Raw genomic sequence first — 21,629 nt, 5'->3', positions numbered from 1 at the left:
CTGGGTGAGTCATCTCTTTAACGGTGTCAGTGCGCAGTTTTTTTTTTTTTTTAGGGCTGCACGAATATAGCTCCTGCCTTTTGAGAGGTTTGTACTTACTGACGTATGGCTGAAGTACTGCAGCACAATTAAGGGGAGTGGTGTGAATGCACCAGTCTGTCAAAGGTCTAAAAACCCACCCTTTCAGACGACACTTTAATGTTTGCTTTAAAAAATGATTCTCCCATTCTCTCCCTTTAACTCATAAGTCTTCAGGTATGCACCTTGATGGTGGTGCTTGTACTGCGTGATTGTCTCTAGCGCTAGCGTGGTGTTATGTTAAAATGGTGCCAGAATTTTTCGGCTAAAAGCAACTGCCAGATGACTAAAGTGTAATCTGTGTGTACATACATGTATGTGTGTGTGTGTTTGTTCATTTGTCTGTGCTTGTGTATGTGTGTGTGTGTGTGTGTGTATGTGTGTGTGCACTATAGGTGTTAATGAAGGGGAGCTTCATTTACAGCTTTTAGACAAATGAGACATGGTTGCGTGATTGAGGAAAATGAGGATGAAGTAAACTGCATAATTTGAATTGAAACTAACTTAAGGTGTTCAATTGGAAAGAAAAAAAATGTTCAAAAACAACCTTTTTACTCTAGTCCCTTTCAGCATTCAAAACTGTATAACCCAATAGTCTTGCTTCAGTCTTAAAATGCTTTTAAGTCTTGAAAATTTGTCTGCACTACCATCCAGTATTAACGGTGCAGGTTATCTGAACGCAAGCTAGACTCTGGTTCTGAGAGTAGATTCCCATCTCCCTTGTTTTCTCAGCACGGTAATTACTACAAGATTGTGTTGAAAAGGAAAAGAGATCAATTTCTCCCCTGCATGGGCAGTGGGGGGATTTGAGTAACAAGCTCCGATGTCTGGAAAGCATTTCGGGAAACCATATGTGACCGATCAAACCGAGTCATTTTACTGTTATGACATGACACACAAATACAGGAAGCCTGTTATAAAACATGTTTTTCCCCTCTCTCTCTCTGTTTTTCTCACTCTTTTCCCTCTCTCCTGTATGTTCTTTCTGTCTCCTCTCCCCTGTTTGTTCTCTCTCTCTCACTGTCTCTCTCTCTCCTCTCTGCTGTATGTTCTTTCTATCTCTTTGTCTCTCTCTCTTCTTTATCTCTCTGTCTCTCTCTGTCCTGTGTGCCCTCTCTCTCTCTTTGTCTCTCTCTTCTCTCTCTCTCTCTCTCTCTCTCTCCTGTATGTTCTCTCTCTCTCTTTGTCTCTCTCTCTTCTTTATCTCTCTGTCTCTCTCTGTCCTGTGTGCCCTCTCTCTCTCTTTGTCTCTCTCTTCTCTCTCTCTCTCTCTCTCTCTCCTGTATGCTCTCCGTCTCTCTCCCCCCCCCCCCCCCCCCCCCAGTACGCGGGAGAGCCTGGCCTCCAACACCTCCAGCATCGTGGAGAGCAACAGACGCCAGAACCCGGGCCACAGCCCTGGACACATCGGCTCCAGTGCCGGGCCCCTCTTCAGCTTCCGAACCGGGCCGGAGCCTCCCCCAACACAGCCCGAGAAGCTGCAAAAACCCTCAAACTGCTTGGCTTCCATCACCAGTGTCTGACAGTGAAGAGAACCCCCCCTCTCCCCCACCCCCAAAATCGCCACCACCGCCTCCACCGCCTCCACCACCTCCACCACCTCCACCAACTCCACCAACTCCACCGCCTCCACCACCTCCACCAACTCCACCAACTCCACCAACTCCACCAACTCCACCAACTCCACCAACTCCACCAACTCCACCAACTCCACCAACTCCACCAACTCGCCTGTAGGACTCCGTACGCTAAACTCCGGACTGTTAAACTTACCGGCATGACTTTTAAAACCCAACACAAAGACTGTTCCACTTGATTAAGATGTTGTCAAAAAAATTGTTTTTAGGTTATTGTCACTTTCCTGGATTTTGTTTTTGTTTTTTTTTGTTTTTTTCCAAACATAAAACAAGTTAGTGAAAGCTGTTTGTTTCTTGTTTTTGTTTTAGGAAGGTTAGAAAAATAGTACTGAATGCATACTGCAGTCTAGCTTAAAAAAAAAAAACACTGCTCTTACTTTTGGGAAATTAGTGTAAGCAAGAGGTACTTTTTTAGTTTCTTTCATGCGACAAGTTTATCAGCGGATGAAGTGGAAGGGAAGTGTGTCAGAGACAAAAAATGTTACACGTGCTAATACTTATTACTCAGAGTTGAGACCAAAACTCACTACAGACATATTAAAAGCAGGCCTTTGTCCAGACAGTGAATGGCTTGAGCAGACTTGAAGTGCACCTAGAATGGTTCTCTGGGGGAAAAAAACCCCCAGGGAAAGTTTTTGTATGCACCAAGCCCTAAGCAAACACTATTCCAAGCGCCACACTGGGTCAGAATTCAACTTTTTTTTCAGTGAACAAATCTAGGTACCCTTTAAAAACACATTCTTAAAAAAACTGAACAAGTAAATTTTGTTTATACAACATGATTATAGTTAGCGGCTAGCTGATTGTGACCTGGCAGTTATAATTCAAATTTAAATGTGGTAACTGTCGAATCCGTAATCTCGGGTCATTCACAGTCACTCTCTCAACCCTGCCATTTCATTGGCTGCGTATAACTCAACCCAGATTCATACACCGCATGTCTCTCGTCACTGCGAGGGACGCTTCTGTCCGAAATCGAGCCTCGCGTGCTCTGTGTTGTTCCCGCTGTTTGACAAGGTGCCAGTTAGGAATAGCAGGCTCTGTATGCACCATTCAAAGTTAAAACAATCTCCCCAGGGCGAATGCATTTGATCACTGGGGGTCTGATGCTGCTGTGGGGTTTTTTCTTCTGCATTACAGTACTTGATATAAATCCAACGTAATGAACTGGGTTCTAAGAACTTACGTTTACATAGGAATCAGGTCTTTTTTGGGGACATCACATCCTGTCTGATGTAAATAAGCATTTGGTAAACTCCAAGTGCTTATTTTAACAACGGCTAATCGGCTAATCATTTCAAAGCACTGTCTGTCTCTTGCCTTTCCCCCGCCCACACTGTCAATCAGGCAAACGCAGCCAGTCAGCAGCTTGCAGTGCCACACACCACTGTGTAGTCACCTCCCTGTGTTGTCAGCCAGGGGATGTCTCTACACGTCTGTTCTGTGCTTGCACAGCTGTTGATACTGATAGCACATCCTGGGCACCAGGTCTGTTATAGCACGTATAAGGTGACCAGTTGACTGCTTGTTGCATTGAAATCCGTCCGCTTTGAAGAGAAGGTATTTTTGGAATGGTTTTTTTTTTTTTTTTTAAATCTTATTTTATTATTTTTAATTCTATGTCAGTGTTCTAGATGAACTCAACTGCTTTCAGTTACAGGTAGCATTATTGTTACATCAGCATTAGAATGTTCACATGAGAACATTCTAATCACATGGTTGTGATCTCACACCTTAAAGGGTTAATTGTGTCACTGTATGCCATGATCACGTTACAGCAGTCACAGCCACAGCAGCTGAAGTCATGTTATTTGATACTTTGTTCATTTTTTTGGGGGGTCTTTTTCCAGACAATTGAGGAATTCTTCATTTCCTGGTGCTAATATCTGTGGTGTCTTCTTGTTCTCTGAATTTGTCATTTGCATGAACAACAAGTGGCTTTAGAACATGAACACAGTTCGTTCGGCATAAAACTCCCTGGCTTTTTATGATCTCTACAGTTTTAGGGTTTTTATTTTTTATTTTACTTTTCTGTAGTCCTCGTTGATTTTTTAACTTAATGTAGATCAGTGTACACACATACATAACTACCTCCACAGCTTATGTGACGGCAAAAATATGAGATATTATGAGTGTTCTGGTTCTGGTTTCCACGTCCGCCGATCTGCGACCCGTCCGATATCGGCCCGGGTTCTTCGAACGCTGACGCCAAGCTGGACGTTCTCGAGACGACTGATTGGTTTGGAGTGCTGCAGTTACCCACGATTCCCGGCACTGCTGAGGCCGATCTCTTGGCGGTCGAGGACTCTGGGGTCCCGCTTAACGAGCTCCGTGTTATCGAGACGGGTTTTCGCTCCACCGATTCTGTGTTCTTCCACCCTACCGTTAAAAGGCTAACTACCAGGACTTTGTGTTTTGCCCCCCAGAAACGAAAAAAAACAAAACTAAAAGCTGTTATCTCTTAACTTATATGCATTTTTTTTTTCTTTAATCAGTTCTCGGACCTCATTTCAAATTTAGGACTATTTCTGTTCAGAGAAAAAAAAAAAACTGAAAAATAATAATAGTTTCTGTTCCTGACCTCTTAGTATTATAATCTCACCTCAAAAGTGCATCGATCAGCAACGACTGTTGTCAATGTTCCCCCCGAACCTAAACTGCAGAGTTCTCAGTACAGCATTCAGTATAGAATTTGGCTCCAGTATCTGAAATGTATTTTCCCCGTTTTGTTATAATAATTATTATTTCATATGAAAACTTATCATTGCGGGAGTGTGATCCGGCTGGCCAAGAGGGTGCTTTTCTCTCCCAAAAGGTGCTTTTTCGAAGGCCCGCCGCATTTTGTGAACTTTCTTAAATGTAATCCGTTTTGGGGTTTGCTTTCGAAAGTCAAAAATGGTGTATTTGCAGCCGAGACAGCCTTGTAGAGACACGTTTGCACTTAAATGCCTGGTCTGTGGTTGCTGTAAAAAAAAGTCCATCCAGAAGGATGCTCTGTTTATAGTGTAAAATATTTCATATGAAATAATGAGAGTCCATGAAATGTCTTCCCTTAACATTATGAATTTATAACAGTGTACAATAGCATTGTTTTTAATTGTGACAGTTATATCATACTGTAAATGATGTTTACCTGTCATGCTTAGTACAATAATTTAAAAAAAGAAGAAATGAGGGATTCTTTTGTAATGTCTGTAATATTTGCAAGTCCCTATTTGTGTAGTAATGGTGTTTACTGTTGTTGTAGTGTATGTGATATACCCTTTGGGGGGATTGTGTTACTTTTTAAGCCAATAAAATAACATGTTTGGTTATGTGTTGCAACTGTTGCTGTTGATTCACAGGCATATGAATTTGTATTATAATTATGTCTTAATTTCCAAAGCTAAAGGTGTATTTACTGCCCCATTTAAATTTTCACAGCAATATGACTTGAGCATTTTTTCTCTCTAGTTTGGAATGTCCAATCACATTTGACACTGCCGCAAAATTGCAATTAACTAAGTTCACCCATGACCAATTGACCCCATAAATCGTATTCAACATATGACTATGCAGTAAGTCAAAAGAGATGGAATACTTGCATGTTCCGGTTTTGCAAAACCCCACCAACAACGTACACATTTTACCAAAAGGGTTCATCAACCAGTGCTGTTCATTAAAATTCAGTAGCCTAATCCTTAACATGGTGTATGGTTTACCATCTGATAAAACCTTTGTTCTCATAACATCTGAACTTAGTGAAGGGGCTAAATTCAGCTTTTCTCAAATGCTAACGTCTTTCATTACAGTGAGCCAAGATTACTGTTGTGACTACTGTCAGTTAAAAATATAAAATTGTGGACCAACTTTAAAATACCTTTAAGACTACTATGGGGGAAAAGCTATTTCTGAACAGGTATGTATCCGTTTTAATGCTGTAGCTCAAAATCTGTTTTTGTTGAATTATCAATTTTGGGAAAAAAGAAAAATAGACATACAATTCCAATGTAAGTCTGCTGTAAGTACAAACATCTGTGGCATTTTTTACATTTTGTCTAATAAAGTAAAACCTGGCAACCCTGAGGCCAGTACATCCAATTAAAATGTCAGTATCACTAGCAGGTAACGGACTTATTGGGAGATTTGGGGAGTGATGTTGTCACAGCAACTGATCAGCAGAGGGCAACAAACTCACAGCAAGCCTCCCCTTGAGGCAGCAGATTTAATTGTAGTGTCACCACATGACCAAAAGAGGGGGCTCTAAGACCAAATTAGACTCAACACAGCTGAATATAAGTGTTATGATGGCAAACAAACGCAGAGACCGTAATTCAAAAGCTATGCATGGGTCATCATTATCCAAAACCGTGTACACTGCCCTGGTGTAGACAAAGCTGAATAGCACTGAATATTTTTTACAGTCAGAGAGGGTAAGAACACAGGGGTTCCCAACCTTTTTTGGCTCAATTTTAGGTCTGAAATTTTTCGCGACCCCAGCCATTTAAAATATTGACATTGCTATTGGATACTTTTTTAATATTAAAAAAGTTTTAAAGAGTTACATATGACAGACAGTTACATTTTAGTATACAATCACTGCTAAGAGTCCAGTAAAACAAAATACGTTGCCACTGACCGTTCATTTGAACTCACCATGTCTAATGAGATGGTTGCGGTTGCGGGTTATCAAAGTCGGGGGGTGTAGTCGAGAGCGCGCATCTCATCTCACCTGTCGCGTCTAGCCTGGACCGGTACTTTGATTTCATGCAAACAAGAGCGCTAAATCCTGCTTTGCACAAATAAGTGCTTGCGAAGAGAACCTTTCTAAAGTGCATCCGCTGCCTGCGAGGCTCATCACGTTTTCTTTCGAAAAATGATTTTGGGTTGCCCATGTATTCTTTGTGTGTTGTCTCAAAGTGTCTTTTAAGTTTGTTTGGTTTCGTACTCTCCGCACAATACCGCACAAGAGGCATTTGGGCTTTTCCTCGTTGTTCTCGATGACGCTCGTAAATCCATTCTGAAGAAATGATTCATCATATTTCTGAGACCGTTTTGAAGGTATATGTTCAGTATCAGGTTCGCTTGATGATGTGGATGGAGGAGCTCGATTAACAAATCGGTCCATTTTGTTAACGTGCTGCTCGCCCGCTGCACAGGAACGCTCACTACGCGTTGAATGACAGTTTGCGTCAATTTACGTGAAGTTCAAGGTTCATGCAGCATACCAGTGAATCAAGCAATTTATTTTTAACACGTTTTATGTTTTCTATTTAAAATTAAACAGTTTAAAGACAAACGTGATTTAAATTAACTTAATATTTGTAAAAAAATTAAACAAAAAAAACACTAATTTTTTAAAAATGTGTTTCTATTTTCAGCTATTTTCTAGCGACCAATTTGCATATCAGGCGACCCCAAGGTTGGGAAACGCTGGGGTAGAAGCTTACAGTAACTGGCCTGATACTCGCAATAAAAACATTTCCATGGACAATTTTATCTAGGGTGCAAATTCACTGTAAGGCAAAGCAGAACATTCAATACAGAGAGGGAATGATTTTTAAAACAGTGAAAGACAATAGGCCTGGCCAACAAAAAAATATAGTCATCAGTTTCAATATTGAAATGCCAAAATAAGTGATATGATAAGGCCTATGGCAGAGTCCAGAACAGGAAAAATATATATTTTTTAATTAATAAAACACATTAGTACAAAGTTGCTTACCAAGAAACTTTCAGAGGACACATTTCAGAGTATAAATTCCCATTGTAAGTTAATAGTTAACAAAAAAAAAACAAGATAACAAAAATTTAAAGTGAATAGGTTCACAGAAATTCCAGAATAAAAGAATATTGGAACAGACTAAATTTACATACAAGGTGTTCATTCTATTTTCAAAAATACATGTAGATTTACAAATACAGATACTATAAAATTGCATCCTGTTAGTAAAAGTCATTCTTGGATCAAAACAGTAAAAACTTTATTACCCCTTTTTTTGGGGTTCTAGAACACTGACTCAGAAGTTTGGGGGGAAAAAAACATTATAAAAACCTACTCTTCAAGGGGTTAAGTTCTAATTGCTGCCATGCCATCCCCACCCACATACCCACATTACAGCTGTTACAGACACACTCTCCTGATGCGCTGTGAGTGAGTGTAGTACACCCAACAGTTCACATGGTACTACAGAAGAGAGCTAGCACCGATTGGGAGAAGACTGGCAACCTGTGGGCCTGTTATTTGGTGGACCTGATGTACAGTAGCAGTACAGTAACTTCGGGCACCCTACCCGCTATGGGACAAGGTCACTTGGATGCCACTGCTGGGGACCTCAAGTCATATTCGGTCAAGTTTGGGTCCTGAACTAGGCCCCTTGAGAGCCCCAAAAACATTCCTGATGAAGCAAATGTATGGGAAAGGTTTTTTGTACATTGTGTGTGGGTGCGTGTGTGCATGCGTGTGTGTGTGGGTGCCTGTGTGTGCATGTGCGTGTTGACTGACCCTTCCCCAAGAAAAACACAAAAACTGCCACTGTCAACTTCTAAGGAAATAATAAAACCTTACCATGTCTGTAAAAATGATTTGAATTACAGTAATTTGCTTTGTTTTGGTTTTTTTCCCCACAGTATATGCAAGGCCTGCTACAGTTAAAGCTGGCCATGCACCTACGCCCGGAGAGACAGCACCAGCAGCACCGGTCCCAGGACAGAACCGAGCAGTGGGACGGGTCGACCCCCACCCGAAAACGAGGGGCTCAGCATGTACTCCACCCTGGGCCAGGACCCGTTGTTGGGCAGAGCCCGGATGCCCAGCGTGTGGCACATCAGGTTGTACACATCCACCGTCCGGATCGGACCGGCCCGCAGATTCTTCTTAAAGTCTGTAAAACAAATAAAATAAATCTGCGTGTGCACAAAGCTATGCACATCTCTCTCTCTCTCTCTCTCTCTCTCTCTCAACAAGTGACAGGTATGGGGTGTTCAACCAGCAGTAAGTGAATGGAATCATTTGGGTCAGCTGTGTGCGGGATGAACCCCTTAGCACACGTCACGGGGCGCGTCTGTACCTGGTCCCTGCGCCAGGAAGAACCCCCTCATGTCCACGAACTCGTTGTCGTAACCGTGCCAACCGTGCTGCCAGCCCTGCGGCTCTCCGCTTCCGTTCTTCCAGAACGGCAGCTTGGACTTGCTCTGGGACAGAAAAAGCGCGGCGGCAGCGTCAGAACGCAACGCCGTCCAATGGGAGAGGAGAAGCTGAAGGGAGAGGCAGGGGGGCGGGGCTTTTTCTTTTTGAGGGGGTAGGGGGCGGTTATGGCCTGTGTTTTGCCCCCAGCTTGTATTTTGCCTGACAGCTTTGGAATGCCATTGTGCCTGGGGTCTGAGCATTAAGCCCACCCCCCCCCCCCTCGCCCCCGCATTGTGCCTGTGAAGTGGTAAAACTGAAAGCGTGTGATTTTGAAACGTCAAGAATGGGATGATACACCTCAGTCAACCCTTGGAATGGGTCAGAAAAAACAGCACGGTGCAGGAGATTCAGGCAGAAAGATCAGAGAGAGAGAAAAAAAGAGAAAATGCAGGAGAGAGGAGAGGAGAGGAGAGAGAGAGAGAGACAGAGCCAGAAGAAGAGAGGGAGAGAAGGAGAGAGTAAAAGCAAGGGCAGAGAAGAAAGGTTGTGTGATGGAGAGAAGAGAAGAGAAAGAAGAGCAGGAGAGGGAGTCACAGAGGAGATGGGCTCAAAGGCCTTGGAGGCTCCCTCAGCTGAAAGCCTTAAACTAAAGAAATTCAGAGAGCCTTGAGCGAGGGTGTATCCTAGGGCTGCCCAACCCTGCTCCTGGAGATTTACTGTCCTGTAGGTTTTCACTCCAGCCCTAACAAAACACACCTCATTCAACAGCTAGAGATCTAATTGAGCTGCTAATTAGTAGAATCAGATGTGCCAAATTAGGGTTTAAATGAAAACCTACAGGATGGCAGATCTCCAGTAATAGGGCTGGGCAGCCCTGGTGTATACAGACGAGAAGATCTCTTTCCATTCCAGAGGAAAGACAGAGACTTACCTCTGTAATAAACCAGCCAGGGTCAGCCACCAAGGTCAGCGTGGAGACAAACTTGCCGTTCTTATAATGGTAACGATCAGGGATCTCCTCTCTCTTGTAGACATTCATGTTCTCCGCAACACTGAGCCTTCTGTATATCTAAAAGTAAACCAGGCCAAAATTTACATGCAGGTGACACTGAAATTTAGTTCTACAGAGAGGAAGTCAGACTGTCAAGCATCGTCCTGATGGTTAAAAAAAAAAAAAAACAGGCAGCAGAATAGAAGACACTTTAATACACAGGTAGCAAACTCTGATTGAAAGGCAAACCACACAAAACATTGCATCACCAACACTGCCCCCCCCCCACCACCACCTTGGGATTCAGTTTGACACCCCTGCTTTAACTGGACAGACATCATATCATAGTCTCCAATTAATAACTGTGCTCATGAAGAATGGCAAAAAAACAATTTATTGTTCAAGTGACAGATGGCTACATGAAACCAAAGTGAAGGACTGAGCCAGGAACTCACCAGTTCATATTTCGCCTGCTTCGGCCAAAGGCTAACGACGGGACCCCTGTCCATCATTTTGACAATATCTGACATGTTTATGTACAGCTGCAGCTCGATTATTTTGTCCATCCACTTGATGTCCGTCATGCCGTGGTCAGAGAACAGCATCACATTGAGGTCCTTGTGCAGGTTTTTCTCCTGAAACAAACCAAAGGTTTTAGGCAGTTACTCCCACAGCGACCCCTTTGCCATGTCTCTTCGAAAACAACGATTTCTCATTATGCTAAAAGATATTGTTGTAGCCAAAATGCACTTACTATATACAGTATCTATATATAGATAGCCACAACAATCCAGTAGGCTGTTGGGAACTGCATTCCATGGCTACAGTCAGTCTCTCTGCAATGTGCATTTCATGTTTTCTCTAAGTTGGCAGACCTGCCATCCCAACAAATCATTAAAAAGTTACTCAGATCTCTCATATTAGAGGGTGGCTCTCTCTCTCTCTCTCGCTCTCTCGCTCTCTATCTCTCTCCCTCTCTCCCTCCCTCCCTCCCTCACCTTGATCCTTTGGTTCAGAGTCCGAAAGGCGAGGTCCAGTCCGCCGATTGTCGCCCGCACCTGAGGGGACAGGGGGCCGTAGTGGTGCCCTTCCACGTCGATCTTCTCGTAGTACACGCCCGCCATGTCCGCCCTGCCACTGCTGATGACATCACAGCACAGGGACACAAGCACCGTAGCCTCGCACAGGCTTCCAACATTCTGATACAGTGCATGGGTGTGACGCACAGATTATCATAACGATCAACATGGTGGATGGTTATCATGTTGGCAGAGGTGGACGATACAGGTTCAAAAAAAAAAAAAGTCCTCCACAGTATTTTGTTCCAATTAACTTGCTATTTTGCACAATTCTTTCAGCCAGGACGTAAACCTAATCAGTGAAATCAGCTGTCTGAGTTCATGGGTGGAAGAAATGCCTGGCTAGATTTTTACTATCTGACCCTTCGATCTTACCACCTCTGCATGTTGGGTTCTACTGTGAGCTACACAGGAGTCAAACTACAAATGGGGAAGAAAATTCTCTGTCCTCAGTAATACTGAAGAAAAGATGAATTGTTGCTAATTTAGGGAAATAATTATGCGCTTGTTGTTGTTTTTTTACCTTAAGGCATTGAGAGCTTTCTCAATGGAGTCGGTAAAGTTTTTCTCAGATGGGTTGTAGACATACTCCTCACAGTGTGCTGGTCTCACACCCAGGATGTCCACCTCGCAACCTAGTTCCCATTTTTAAAAAAGTGGTTAATTGGTATGTGGTGACCACAATTTCTCAAAATGCAGTACACACTTTAAGGAAAAATTTTGGTCTTTGGAATAAACTCCCTGTGAGTTATAATCAACTCAATTTTAGTGAACATGCGTGATGATCAAACAGACTCTAACCCAGAGTCCGTATTTTTAATCAGCAGCTTTTATTGATCCATAAAGTGCTCTCGGTCCACCCTAGCCTAATCTGGCAGAGGACCTCTGTGAGCTCTGCCTGAAAATAAACGCTGTGCTGCTTCTGCCTACCTCTCCCTCTCAACTTCCAGAGTGACACCTATTAGGTGATCTTTTTTTTAATGGAAACGATGGGATTTGCTCACCGGGCCAGTAGTACATGTAGACGTTCCTCTTCAGCTTCTGCATGGTCACCCAGATCGGCTCCGAGCCGTCCCACCACATTCTCAGGCGGCTGTCGGGATTGGTGCCGATGAGGAACTCCTTCATCGTGACCGAGTCCCACATGTAATTTCCGATAATCTGATGGACTTCACTGTTTCGGCCTGAAAACACAACACGGGGTGCAGGAGTGAGTTTGACTTTGGGGCGGGGGGCGAGGGTGGGGGGGTCACATTTAATCCCCCAGCCCCTACCCTCTGCCTGCCACCCCCACAATAAATATTATAGTTAGTGGAAAATTCCACAGGCTCCACTACAGCCAGCTAGCGGTATTACAGATGCAGACCCACACTAGCCTCGTCCGTTGTCAACAGCGAGAGCCGGCTTTGTCGTTCCTTCATTGTTCTGTATCTATGCGAGATGTTTTCTAGTGAGTAACAGGCTAACAGTGGACAACCTCAGGAGGGAACAAGGTTTCCACCTCTCTACGCATCCAAATCCTCTATTGACACAAATGGACTCTATTAAATGTATCAAAACTTATTTATTTACATTATCTGGGAATATGACACAGAGAAAGACTGAAAGAGAGATAGATTGTCCACAAAAGTAAATAAATTTCACAGTTGCGTGCAGGCATATGAGAATGTTCCAAAAACATGACACATACGCCAAAAAAAAGAGTCTTGGAATTCCCTTTCCGCCCTCTGAAAAAAATTTATAAAGAATAATATCTGGTTATAAAAAACTGCTTCTGCTGCTGCTGCTTCTTTGCTTCCATCGACGTGCTTGCTGTTATGTGTAACATTGTGTAATGTGTACGAGTGTCAAACATAGTAATACGATGCGTTGCGCAAGATTAAATGTTGGACTGGATCCATTTTTGGATTGCTTTTGTTGGCGTGTTTTAGGACGAAGGAATGCTGGGAGTAAATAAAATTAAGATGGCCAGGTCAGACACTGGGCCGCCCGACTTCTAACAACAGCCCCACACTGTTAGGAACAGGTGGACAAATATAGTGTTCATGTAATCATCAAATGTAATCATCACATTACATTTCGTGGGCCGACGCTTTCATCCAAAGCGACTTACAATAAGTGCACACCGAAGGTCATTGGAACAACTACAAAACACAGGTCCGATAAGGTACAATACTCATCACGTAACATTTATCCATAGCCATAAAGTCCGGTAAGCTTATTCTAGGTCAGAAGGTTACGACAAGTCAAACTAGAATGAGGCATGGCAAGACATGATAGATATGCAACATCAACATAATAATAAAAGTGCAATATAAGTGCTGGATGAAGACCCAAGTGCTAAACGGACATGCCAGAGGACCACGACAGAACGATACATGTGATAAGAGCGAGCCTAGATTGGGAGTACACTTGCACAGTAAGTGATAGAGCTAATCCAGGTACAGTCTGAAGAGATGCGTCATCAGATCGATTATGGTTTGTGAGGATATGCTACTGTCGCAGATGAAATGGGGGAGTCACCGGGAAATCTGGGTTCGATGTACATTCCTTCCTGGGATGTTTGCACAAGGCAACTGCCACACCTTTGACCAGGATATTTAAACCCTCACATAATATGGCTGTTATGTTGAGATTCGGGCAGTCGAGGCATCCTCGCGAATCTCCCTTCGCGCATCGTTTACAAGACCTTTTCGGTTGGAAAGTCGTCAGTGTGTTACTTCGCCCGTCCCGACTTGGCTCTCCACAACGAGAGAAAATTCCCTTAACGCCTCAATGGGAGAGCTACTTAAATCAATACAACCTCACCCGCTATGCCTATCTGCTAATTGTGTCGTGCTGCTTCCGCTGCTGTCAATGATAGCCTTGCTCTGCATTTCGCGTTTCTGGAAAGTTCTAGCGCTCCCTCCACCACCCCAGCATCCACCTGCGGTCTCTGCATGTCACATGACCCCTCTGGGGACGTCTGCAGCTGTCGCTCCCTGTTATCATTTTGGCTTGTTTATGCAAACAGGGAGTGCCCAGAGGCAGAGCCCCCACACCAAAGCTAACATCGCTCAATTCAAACCCAAGTTGTCCGACCGAAATTATTTATGAGTCATGAGCCAGACCCTCACAGTGAGCTGACACCACCAGTTAAAAGCAAAATGTTTCTTTTTTTTAATTTTATCTCTGAGTTCTCAAAATGTTTGTGCATTAGTGCACATTCCAGCGATAACCGAAGGACAAGAATTTCAAAACACATCTCACTGCCTGTCCCCCATTAACCTACATGGGAGAAATGCACCCACCTTACAGATTTCCAGCAAGAGGTAATATCAGGTCAACCTTTTTATCTTAACCTAAACAGAAACCTACAGTGATATATTAACTACAAAGTGTTAAAACTAGAACATTCCAGGCACCAGCGCTCAGCATAGGCAGAATATCTTCTCAAACTCCTGCATGACCTGTCTCCTGTAAAGCCGGGCCAAGTGTCTTATCGTACATATTGTACGTCGCTTTGGATAAAAGTGTCTGCCAAATAAATGTCACGTAAGGTAATGTGTCAGAGTGCTCATCTGCTCTGAAGTCCACTCTTGGGCAGCAGTGTAGTATAGTGGGTAAGGAACGGGTCTTGTAACCGAAAGGTCACAGGTTTGATTCCAGGGTAAGGCACTGTCGTTGTACCCTTGAGCAAAGGTGCTTAACCTGCAATGGTTCAGTATGTATCCTGATATAAAAATGGATGCATTGTAAATGCGATGTAAAAGTTGTGCAAGTCGCTCTGGATAAAAGTGTCTGCTAAATGCCTGTAATGTAATGTAATGGCATGAGTCTGAGGGGCCTTGCGTCAGCATCCCTTTGTCCGTCTTTTTTGCTTACGCTGTTAATGTCCTTGTGCAGTTGCCGTAGGCGATTCACTTCGGACTGTCACGCTACATTGTGAGGGGGAAAATGTGCTCTGCAAAAACAGCCGACATCAGCAGATACTCCACAACGTGATACTCCAGGGAGGCACTGGATCCAGTCTGTTATGAGAATTCTAGAGTTTGCCATCTCAGGAGAGGTTGCTTAAAGATGATGATCGCTGCCATTTTTATCCATACAACAAATATTTAGGCATTACCCCACCCATGTCATTGTGGAATAGTATGTGAAACATAAATACAATTTAATCGTTTTGCAAAAAAACATGTCTATACATTTGCAACAGCTGGGGTACTTAATAATACTAAATACTAATACTAATACTAATAAAACTAAGTAATAATACTTATCTATTTCAGCCTAGTTCCACACTGCAATATGTTAAGCAGGGCTGCCTAGTGAAATTCCTATTTCATGAAGCGAAGCAGGATATAATTGAGTTAGCTGGATAACAGCACTGAGTAAAACCCACCTTCCTAGATAACTCAGTTCCTTCAGTCCACCTTCCTAGATACTGCCCAATTTGATGCCCCTAACCTTAATGGATAACCATTAAATATTTTCATATCACAGTTTACATGATTCCCATAAGCCTCCTGGAGAGGCTTTCTAAGTAGGCTATCTTCTAACGACCGTCGTAGTGCCATTTTTGTGTTTTGTTAGAGATTCACGTCCGGTGACAATGACTCTTCTGTAGGCGTGGGCAGGGCTTTTGAGTGGCCCGTTAAGCTGACCTGGAGTGGCGATGCAGGCTGATGCACTGTAAGAGACACACAATGGCTCCAGTGTGGAGGTGAGCAAGGCCAGAGCTGAGCTCCTCACACAGGGAAAGAGGGAGATACACATGTGTGTGTGTGTGCGTGTGTGTGTGCATCCGTGTGTGTGTGTGTGTGTGTGTGTGTGTGTGTGTGAGAGAGAGAGAATCTGAGCCTCTATGCATGAGCCTGCCCGCGTGCCCGCCTGCCTCAAAGCCAGCTGTGCCAGGCTCCTGCCCGTCAATGGGCATATTCAGCCATCAAGATCACGTTGCCTTTTGCTTTGTTTTTTTGTTCCCTCCTATCCCTAATGTTTCTTTTAGTTCTGTATCTATCTGACTTTTACTTAAAACAGGTACTAAACTTAACTTTCCCTACAATTTAAAAAAAATTGGTTTTGGTGTTCATTGCCTTGCAACATTTATTGAGGTTTAATTTACTCTCTAGCTGTTTTGCCAGAGCTATGCATGTGAAAAAAAATATATCCTTTGCACTTTCAGCTCTTCACATATTACCTTGGGCTGAGGGTGTATTTTTAATGTTTAAACTCTGCCCACTTGAATTCAAAAGCAAGAGAGGTTAAACATGAACAGATTTTCACCACAACAGAAGCATATTCACACATTTTATGATTAAATTGAACTTTATCCATGGTGAAAGGTGGACAAGCTCCACCCACCGCTGGAATGAGCTTTATCAATTCCAGATCCTACTTAGATACTGTACATTTTGGCATACTCAGGTCACTAGTTCAAATTTACAGTACAAGTATTATTTGTATGCATTAAGGAAAACAGACAGTAGCAGGTGATGCACAGGAATGTTTTGTTGCATTTCCCAAGGTGGAAAGAGAATTCCGTGGATCAGGTTTCTCACCAGACTTATATCTGTATGCATTAGAGCAAACCGACAGTAACAGGTGAAGTATGGGAATGTTTTGCTGCAATTCCCATAATGACAAGAAAATTCCAAGGATCTCTCCGTGGATTTCTCACCAGACTTTTTACAGTGGGTTCCAGGGAACTACACATTAACATCAGTTCAGGTATGCATAGACAACGTGTAGAACAATTTTTCAAAGGACAGTCATGTTCAACATGTAAAATACTACAGCGTCAAACTTTCACCTGGCTTCTGGACCACCATTCAACTACTTTTATGAAACTAATAATCTGTGCGTGAAAACTGCGTTTTGTCAGAACAATTGCTTCCTGCGTCAAATTGAATCAAAATTCAGTTTAATCAATAAAATTTAATTCTTTCTCTTCTTCATTCAAATTGCCTGCAGTTCATTTAAACGCGCGTGTCGTATTAACGTATTCCAATCAGTCTTCTAACTGTGAGTGAAAAAAAAATTATATTATGAGCGAGTCAAATGGGACACTAATGAAAGCCAGTGTTGCGATGTTAAAATATTTGCGCAGTACTACTGTATCCAACAATAACCGACACAATCAGAATAATGTACAAAAGCGTAAGAGCACACGGTGGTAATGTTAGTTAAATGAATGTGAAAGTCTTACCAGTCATAAGAGAGTAGTAATTTGGGTATGACAGGCTTGGGAAATCGGGAGTCGTGTAATCCACTTTGACGCCATTTTCCACAATTTCTTTAAATCCGGGAAAGGCTTCCAGATCATCGATGTAATCATAACGGAATCCATCGATCAAAAACACAAGAAGTTTTCGGCTAGCAAGGCAGTATCCCGATAAACACAAGATGAAGATGATGACACTCGCTGGTGCATGTGTAGTCATGGTGGCCCCTGACTCTACTCTGATTCGCGCTGATGTCGTTGGTTTGTGTGATGAGGCATCAATTCAGTCCGCCGTGGGTGGAGTTCCTTTTTGCACGTTGAGAGCACGGTGCTGGGTGTAGCACCATAGCGTGCCAATTTAGGCACTTTGTAGCCAGATTGAGCGCTTTTGTCCTCCCCAAGCAACTTTCTCCCATTTCCAAAAAGGACCTAACCACAAATTTAACAACTTTGTATTTAGTCTTTTCATCCTAATGAACCGTTTTCGCGTTCATTACGCAAGAGCTGAGACAGCCAGCACTCGCACGCGCGTGCGTACAGTATACGCGCACAAACGTCAAGTTCAGCACCACATAGAAATAAACTGATCAAAGACACGGCAGTCAACGATACAAAAGCTTTGCATTCAGCAATGGTCCTCCATCTTTTCCTTGATAAGTATTATGCGTTCAAAGTTAAAACACACGGCGGTAGACCTATATATGACAGTTGATTTTAGAGAACCACCAACGTGGTATCTCCTTTATGCCTAGTAAAGCATAAACGGGTCATTCCGTCCGACCTTCGCCAAAATCTAATTTAACAAAGTAATTTAAGCAACATTAAATTTATTGAATCTTTAACATGATAAAATATCTAATTTACAACTAACGGCAAGCATTTGTTAATGTTCTGTGGCCTTCACTGTATCAGTACTTAGGATGTCACTAAAAAACTGGAAAAAGCCAGGCAATAATTAAGCTTGGGTGTTTGTTACAGAAAATACTGGCTTAAGTCACGGAGCAGTCATGGCAAAGTTGATTTAAAAAAATCACAGAAAACTGGAAAAATAGGCCTAAAATCACGGAGCGTTTAAAAAAGCGTTTAATTCCTTACCTTAACCAATATTTATCATGCACAGCAGTGGGAATGGATTGAAATAACATGTGCATGTAGGGACAGTAACAAGTGGTTTAAGTTTCAAAAAATCAGTGGGCAGTTGCTGCAAGTTACAGCAAAAAAAGTGGGTCTAAATGCGGGTGCATTTAATTGCTTTTGTCCATCACGGAAAATACTGTTTGCCTTTAACAGATTTAGATTTAGCCTAATGTTTTTGGCCATGGATTCCCAAGTGGCTAATGGTTTATTTTTAATAAGTGAGCCACAGGGACTGCATAGCATATACGTGTGCTTCTATCACCATTTCATCTGGCTCACTAAGCGTGACATCACTGGAGAGAGCACTATGTTCTAGTCGGTCAAAATTTCTGTTGCAGTTGAGTTAACAAAATTTATGATTACACGAGAGAGAGAGAGAGAGAGAGAGAGAGAGAGAGAGAGAGAGAGAGATTAACGGTTAACTTTTGCAATTCGGTTAAAAGGCCATTTTTTGAACTTCCTATTACTGCCAAGCCTCTTGCCCAGCCTTACCGCATCGATTTCATAATATTATGAAACAATATGTTGCAAATCTATTTCGTTGAAATAACTGAATAAACAACTGAATAAATTCCAACAGTTGTATTTCTACATTAGCTATTGCGGTTCTGTTTTGTTATATAGGCTAAGGGAAAAATGCATCAAGCTATTACCCGTTTCTCGATCTCACTGCAGGCAGAACAGATAACGTATCAGCAATTATCCTGTATTCGCTTGCACCTGCGGTTTTGTGTCCACTGAACCGCTCATGCACCGCCTGCAGATGGCGCCCTAACCACGCCACCTGTCCGCATGGGGAAATGTTGATCCTATGTAATCATATTCAGACAACTTACACTGTTCATATCAGGGTTGCGGATGAATGGTGTCCATATCTGAAGATAATGGCCGATAATAGAACTTTAATGCCTCATTTGGGTAAATGGTTTCTTGGAGGTTGAATATGTCCTTCGTGTTGTGGGGTGTTCAGAAAGATCTTTTGTTTTGTTTTTTTGTTTAAAAAAAAAAAAACATTTTAAAACATCTAAAAATGCCAGTCCAAATCGTACAGCAATCCAGTGCCACGCGCGCGTGCGCACAGACACACACACACACACACACACACACACACAGGATGGCTTCCGAACTTTAGCCAGCAAGTAAGTTATTTCAGTTTGAGCGAGAGCAAAAAATAAAAACTTCCACGAACTCGTGAGAAGCTGAATCCAAATGTCCAGACTAGCGGACTTCACAGACGTGTTCCCGTGAAGTCCGGAGCACCCAGTGCTGCCCAAATTCTACAATTCATGGAACCCCGCAATGTGGCTCATCTGTGGAAGTCTGCATGACTTTCATGCAGACTTCCACAGTCAGCTCGGGACACATAGCCTAACTGACGACAGCTCTGTCTATACAGTCATATGGCTTTGACGCAGACTTCGCCTGACTTCGTCAGTGAGATTACCCGAAATTCATTACAATCTGAATGTGAATATATAGAAGGCGTCAAGGCAACAACCCCAGTAAATAAATAAATAAATTAATTAATTAACTCATTATTTACTATTATTACTATTGTTGTTGTTGTTAGTGCAGACTGAAAAGCAGATGAAGGAGGATTACACTGTGGAAATTTTTTTGTTTGACTGTGTTGTCACTCAAGAACAAAGACTTGTTCATTTTGCATTACTAACCCTAACCACACACACACTCACTTACCATAATTAATTTAGGTGTTAAGTTCAGACGCGTTAAGTGTAAACACTCTTAACAGGAACGTTTCCTTATTATCCATAAAAGGAACAAAGGAATGTTCTGCCTTCATAACAGGAATGCACAACCTGTCTTACCAATTTGTGCGAGAGGTGTGTGGAGCGCAAACCGCACGCTTGTTCCGTTTGCACAACAACAACAAAAAATGGAATGAACAGGGCTTGACTTTCTTTGCTTTGGCGTTGCTCATTGCTTCCCTTCCGCACTGTTGGCAAGGCAACACTTCTGCTCCGTTAGAGGCGGGTTCAAAAGTGAGAGGAAATCCAGTGATCGACAACAGCAACCGAAACCAAAAGACGGGCCAACTGCCGCACGGAGGCCAGCTGCTATCGCATTGCACGGTACAGGCCTTGCTGCTTCTCTCTTCACCCCCGCCAGCAGCACTTCTTTGATAAAGTGCTGGAGAGCAGGCGCGGAGGGAATGCCCCAACCTGCCAGGAAATTACACTTTGGACGGGAATGATCTGGCATTCCTGCAGCTTGTGCCTGTCTGAGAAAAGTATTTGTGTAAAGCAACGGTTCCGAGCGCTGCTCCTGGAGATCTACCACCCTGTAGGTTTTTTAACAACCCTAACATAGCACGCGCCTCGTTCAACAGCTATAGGTTTCGGTGAGCGGCTAATTAGTGGAATCGGGTGCGCCAAATCAGGGTTGAAATGAAAACCTACAGGACTGTAGATCCCCAGGAACAGGGTTTAGAACCACTGGTGTAAAGGTTACATTAAAAAAGCTAGAGAGAGCTGTGCACACCCCTTATGTCAAGAAGAGGGCGAGTCACTTTGGGTTATAAAAAGTTTGCTGTTTAGACCATTCAGACTTTGTCCCAACATGCCCTCAGCTTCATTATAAACCTGAACAGTAAGGTGTAGTGCAGCCAAGCACACTATACTGACACCAAATGGATTGTTCTATGCAAATATAAAGAGACTTCCAATCAGGTTAGAAAGGATATGAAACAAAACAAAACAAAAAAAAAAGAACTAAATCTGATCTCTCCTGTCTGCCAAGGGAATATAGCACACATGCAAAACATGTAGTCAAAACTTATCAGACAGATCTATACCTGCTGACAAACCATCTCACTAAATTACTGGAGATGTTATTCATTTAATGAAACTGACAAAGCAATAGCATTAACAAAAAAAAAAATTATCCACTATAAACTCTATGCCTCAAAACTGCATCACATGCAGTTTAAAAGTGTACTTACTACGACTCGCTTTGGTATTCATAGTTCTCGCCGAGTGTGCGCTGCAGTGGTGCATGTATCCATGGCTGAAGTGTGTTTCTCGTGGGGCCACTAGAGTAGCCCTGATGTTGGCGTCCATCTTGTGGCCTCTCCTTAAATTAACCAGGGTTATCACATTGAGTTGACATCTCTGTTGCATGTGAGGTCACCTAACGGCTGGCTTCAGATCTAAATCCAACTTGTTAGTCCAGTGGTTCTCAACTCGGGCCAGAAAGGGCCGGTGTGGGCACAGGCTATTGTTCCAACCAAGCAGTTACACACCTGATTCTACTAATCAAGGTCCTTAGTAAAGACTCCAAAGGTTGATTAGTAGAATCAGGTGTGCAACTGCTTGGTTGGAACAAAAGCCTGCACCCACACCGGCCCTTTCTGGCCCGAGTTGAGAACCACTGCGTT

At 42.9% G+C, this 21,629-nt stretch overlaps 2 protein-coding genes across 5 annotated transcripts in view; one reads left to right on the top strand and one right to left on the bottom strand.

Annotated features, from left to right (window-relative positions):
• The window catches only part of LOC135260034 (storkhead-box protein 2-like), a 54,844-nt gene extending 49,805 nt beyond the window's left edge, over positions 1-5,039 (top strand). For all 3 annotated transcript variants that reach the window (XM_064345115.1, XM_064345116.1, XM_064345117.1), the window contains exon 4: positions 1,403-5,039. In XM_064345115.1, the coding sequence (XP_064201185.1) occupies positions 1,403-1,601 (199 nt within the window). In that variant the 3' untranslated portion in view covers positions 1,602-5,039. The remainder of the gene's footprint in view (positions 1-1,402) is intronic.
• A 2,323-nt stretch (positions 5,040-7,362) lies between these two features.
• Positions 7,363-21,626, bottom strand: enpp6 (ectonucleotide pyrophosphatase/phosphodiesterase 6). Of its 2 annotated transcripts, none has more exons than XM_064345142.1 (8): positions 21,195-21,626; positions 11,898-12,077; positions 11,417-11,528; positions 10,813-10,954; positions 10,270-10,449; positions 9,755-9,892; positions 8,765-8,888; positions 7,363-8,578 (listed from the first exon to the last, which is right to left on the bottom strand). In XM_064345142.1, the coding sequence occupies exons 1-8, from the start codon at positions 21,370-21,372 to the stop codon at positions 8,364-8,366; spliced, it is 1,269 nt and encodes a 422-aa protein (XP_064201212.1). In that variant the 5' UTR covers positions 21,373-21,626; the 3' UTR covers positions 7,363-8,363. The 2 variants fall into 2 exon arrangements, with proteins under 2 accessions (XP_064201212.1, XP_064201210.1); XM_064345140.1 differs by lacking the exon at positions 21,195-21,626 and adding an exon at positions 17,081-17,547.
• Between the last annotated feature and the right edge of the window lie 3 nt (positions 21,627-21,629).

Source organism: Anguilla rostrata, chromosome 7 (genome assembly GCF_018555375.3).
Source record: "Anguilla rostrata isolate EN2019 chromosome 7, ASM1855537v3, whole genome shotgun sequence".
Taxonomy (NCBI): domain Eukaryota; kingdom Metazoa; phylum Chordata; class Actinopteri; order Anguilliformes; family Anguillidae; genus Anguilla; species Anguilla rostrata.
Note: the sequence above shows the minus strand (reverse complement) of the source record. Positions and strands in the feature narration are given on the sequence as shown.

Excerpts from the sequence above, each read along its gene's own strand:
- enpp6 (XM_064345140.1), bottom strand. The coding sequence starts at position 17,315 with ATGACTACACATGCACCAGCGAGTGTCATCATCTTCATCTTGTGTTTA. Across the intron at positions 11,529-11,897 it reads CTACATGTACTACTGGCCCG|GTTGCGAGGTGGACATCCTG; the intron begins GTGAGCAAATCC and ends AATGGGAACTAG. Across the intron at positions 10,450-10,812 it reads CTCTGAACCAAAGGATCAAG|GAGAAAAACCTGCACAAGGA; the intron begins GTGAGGGAGGGA and ends GGTTTGTTTCAG.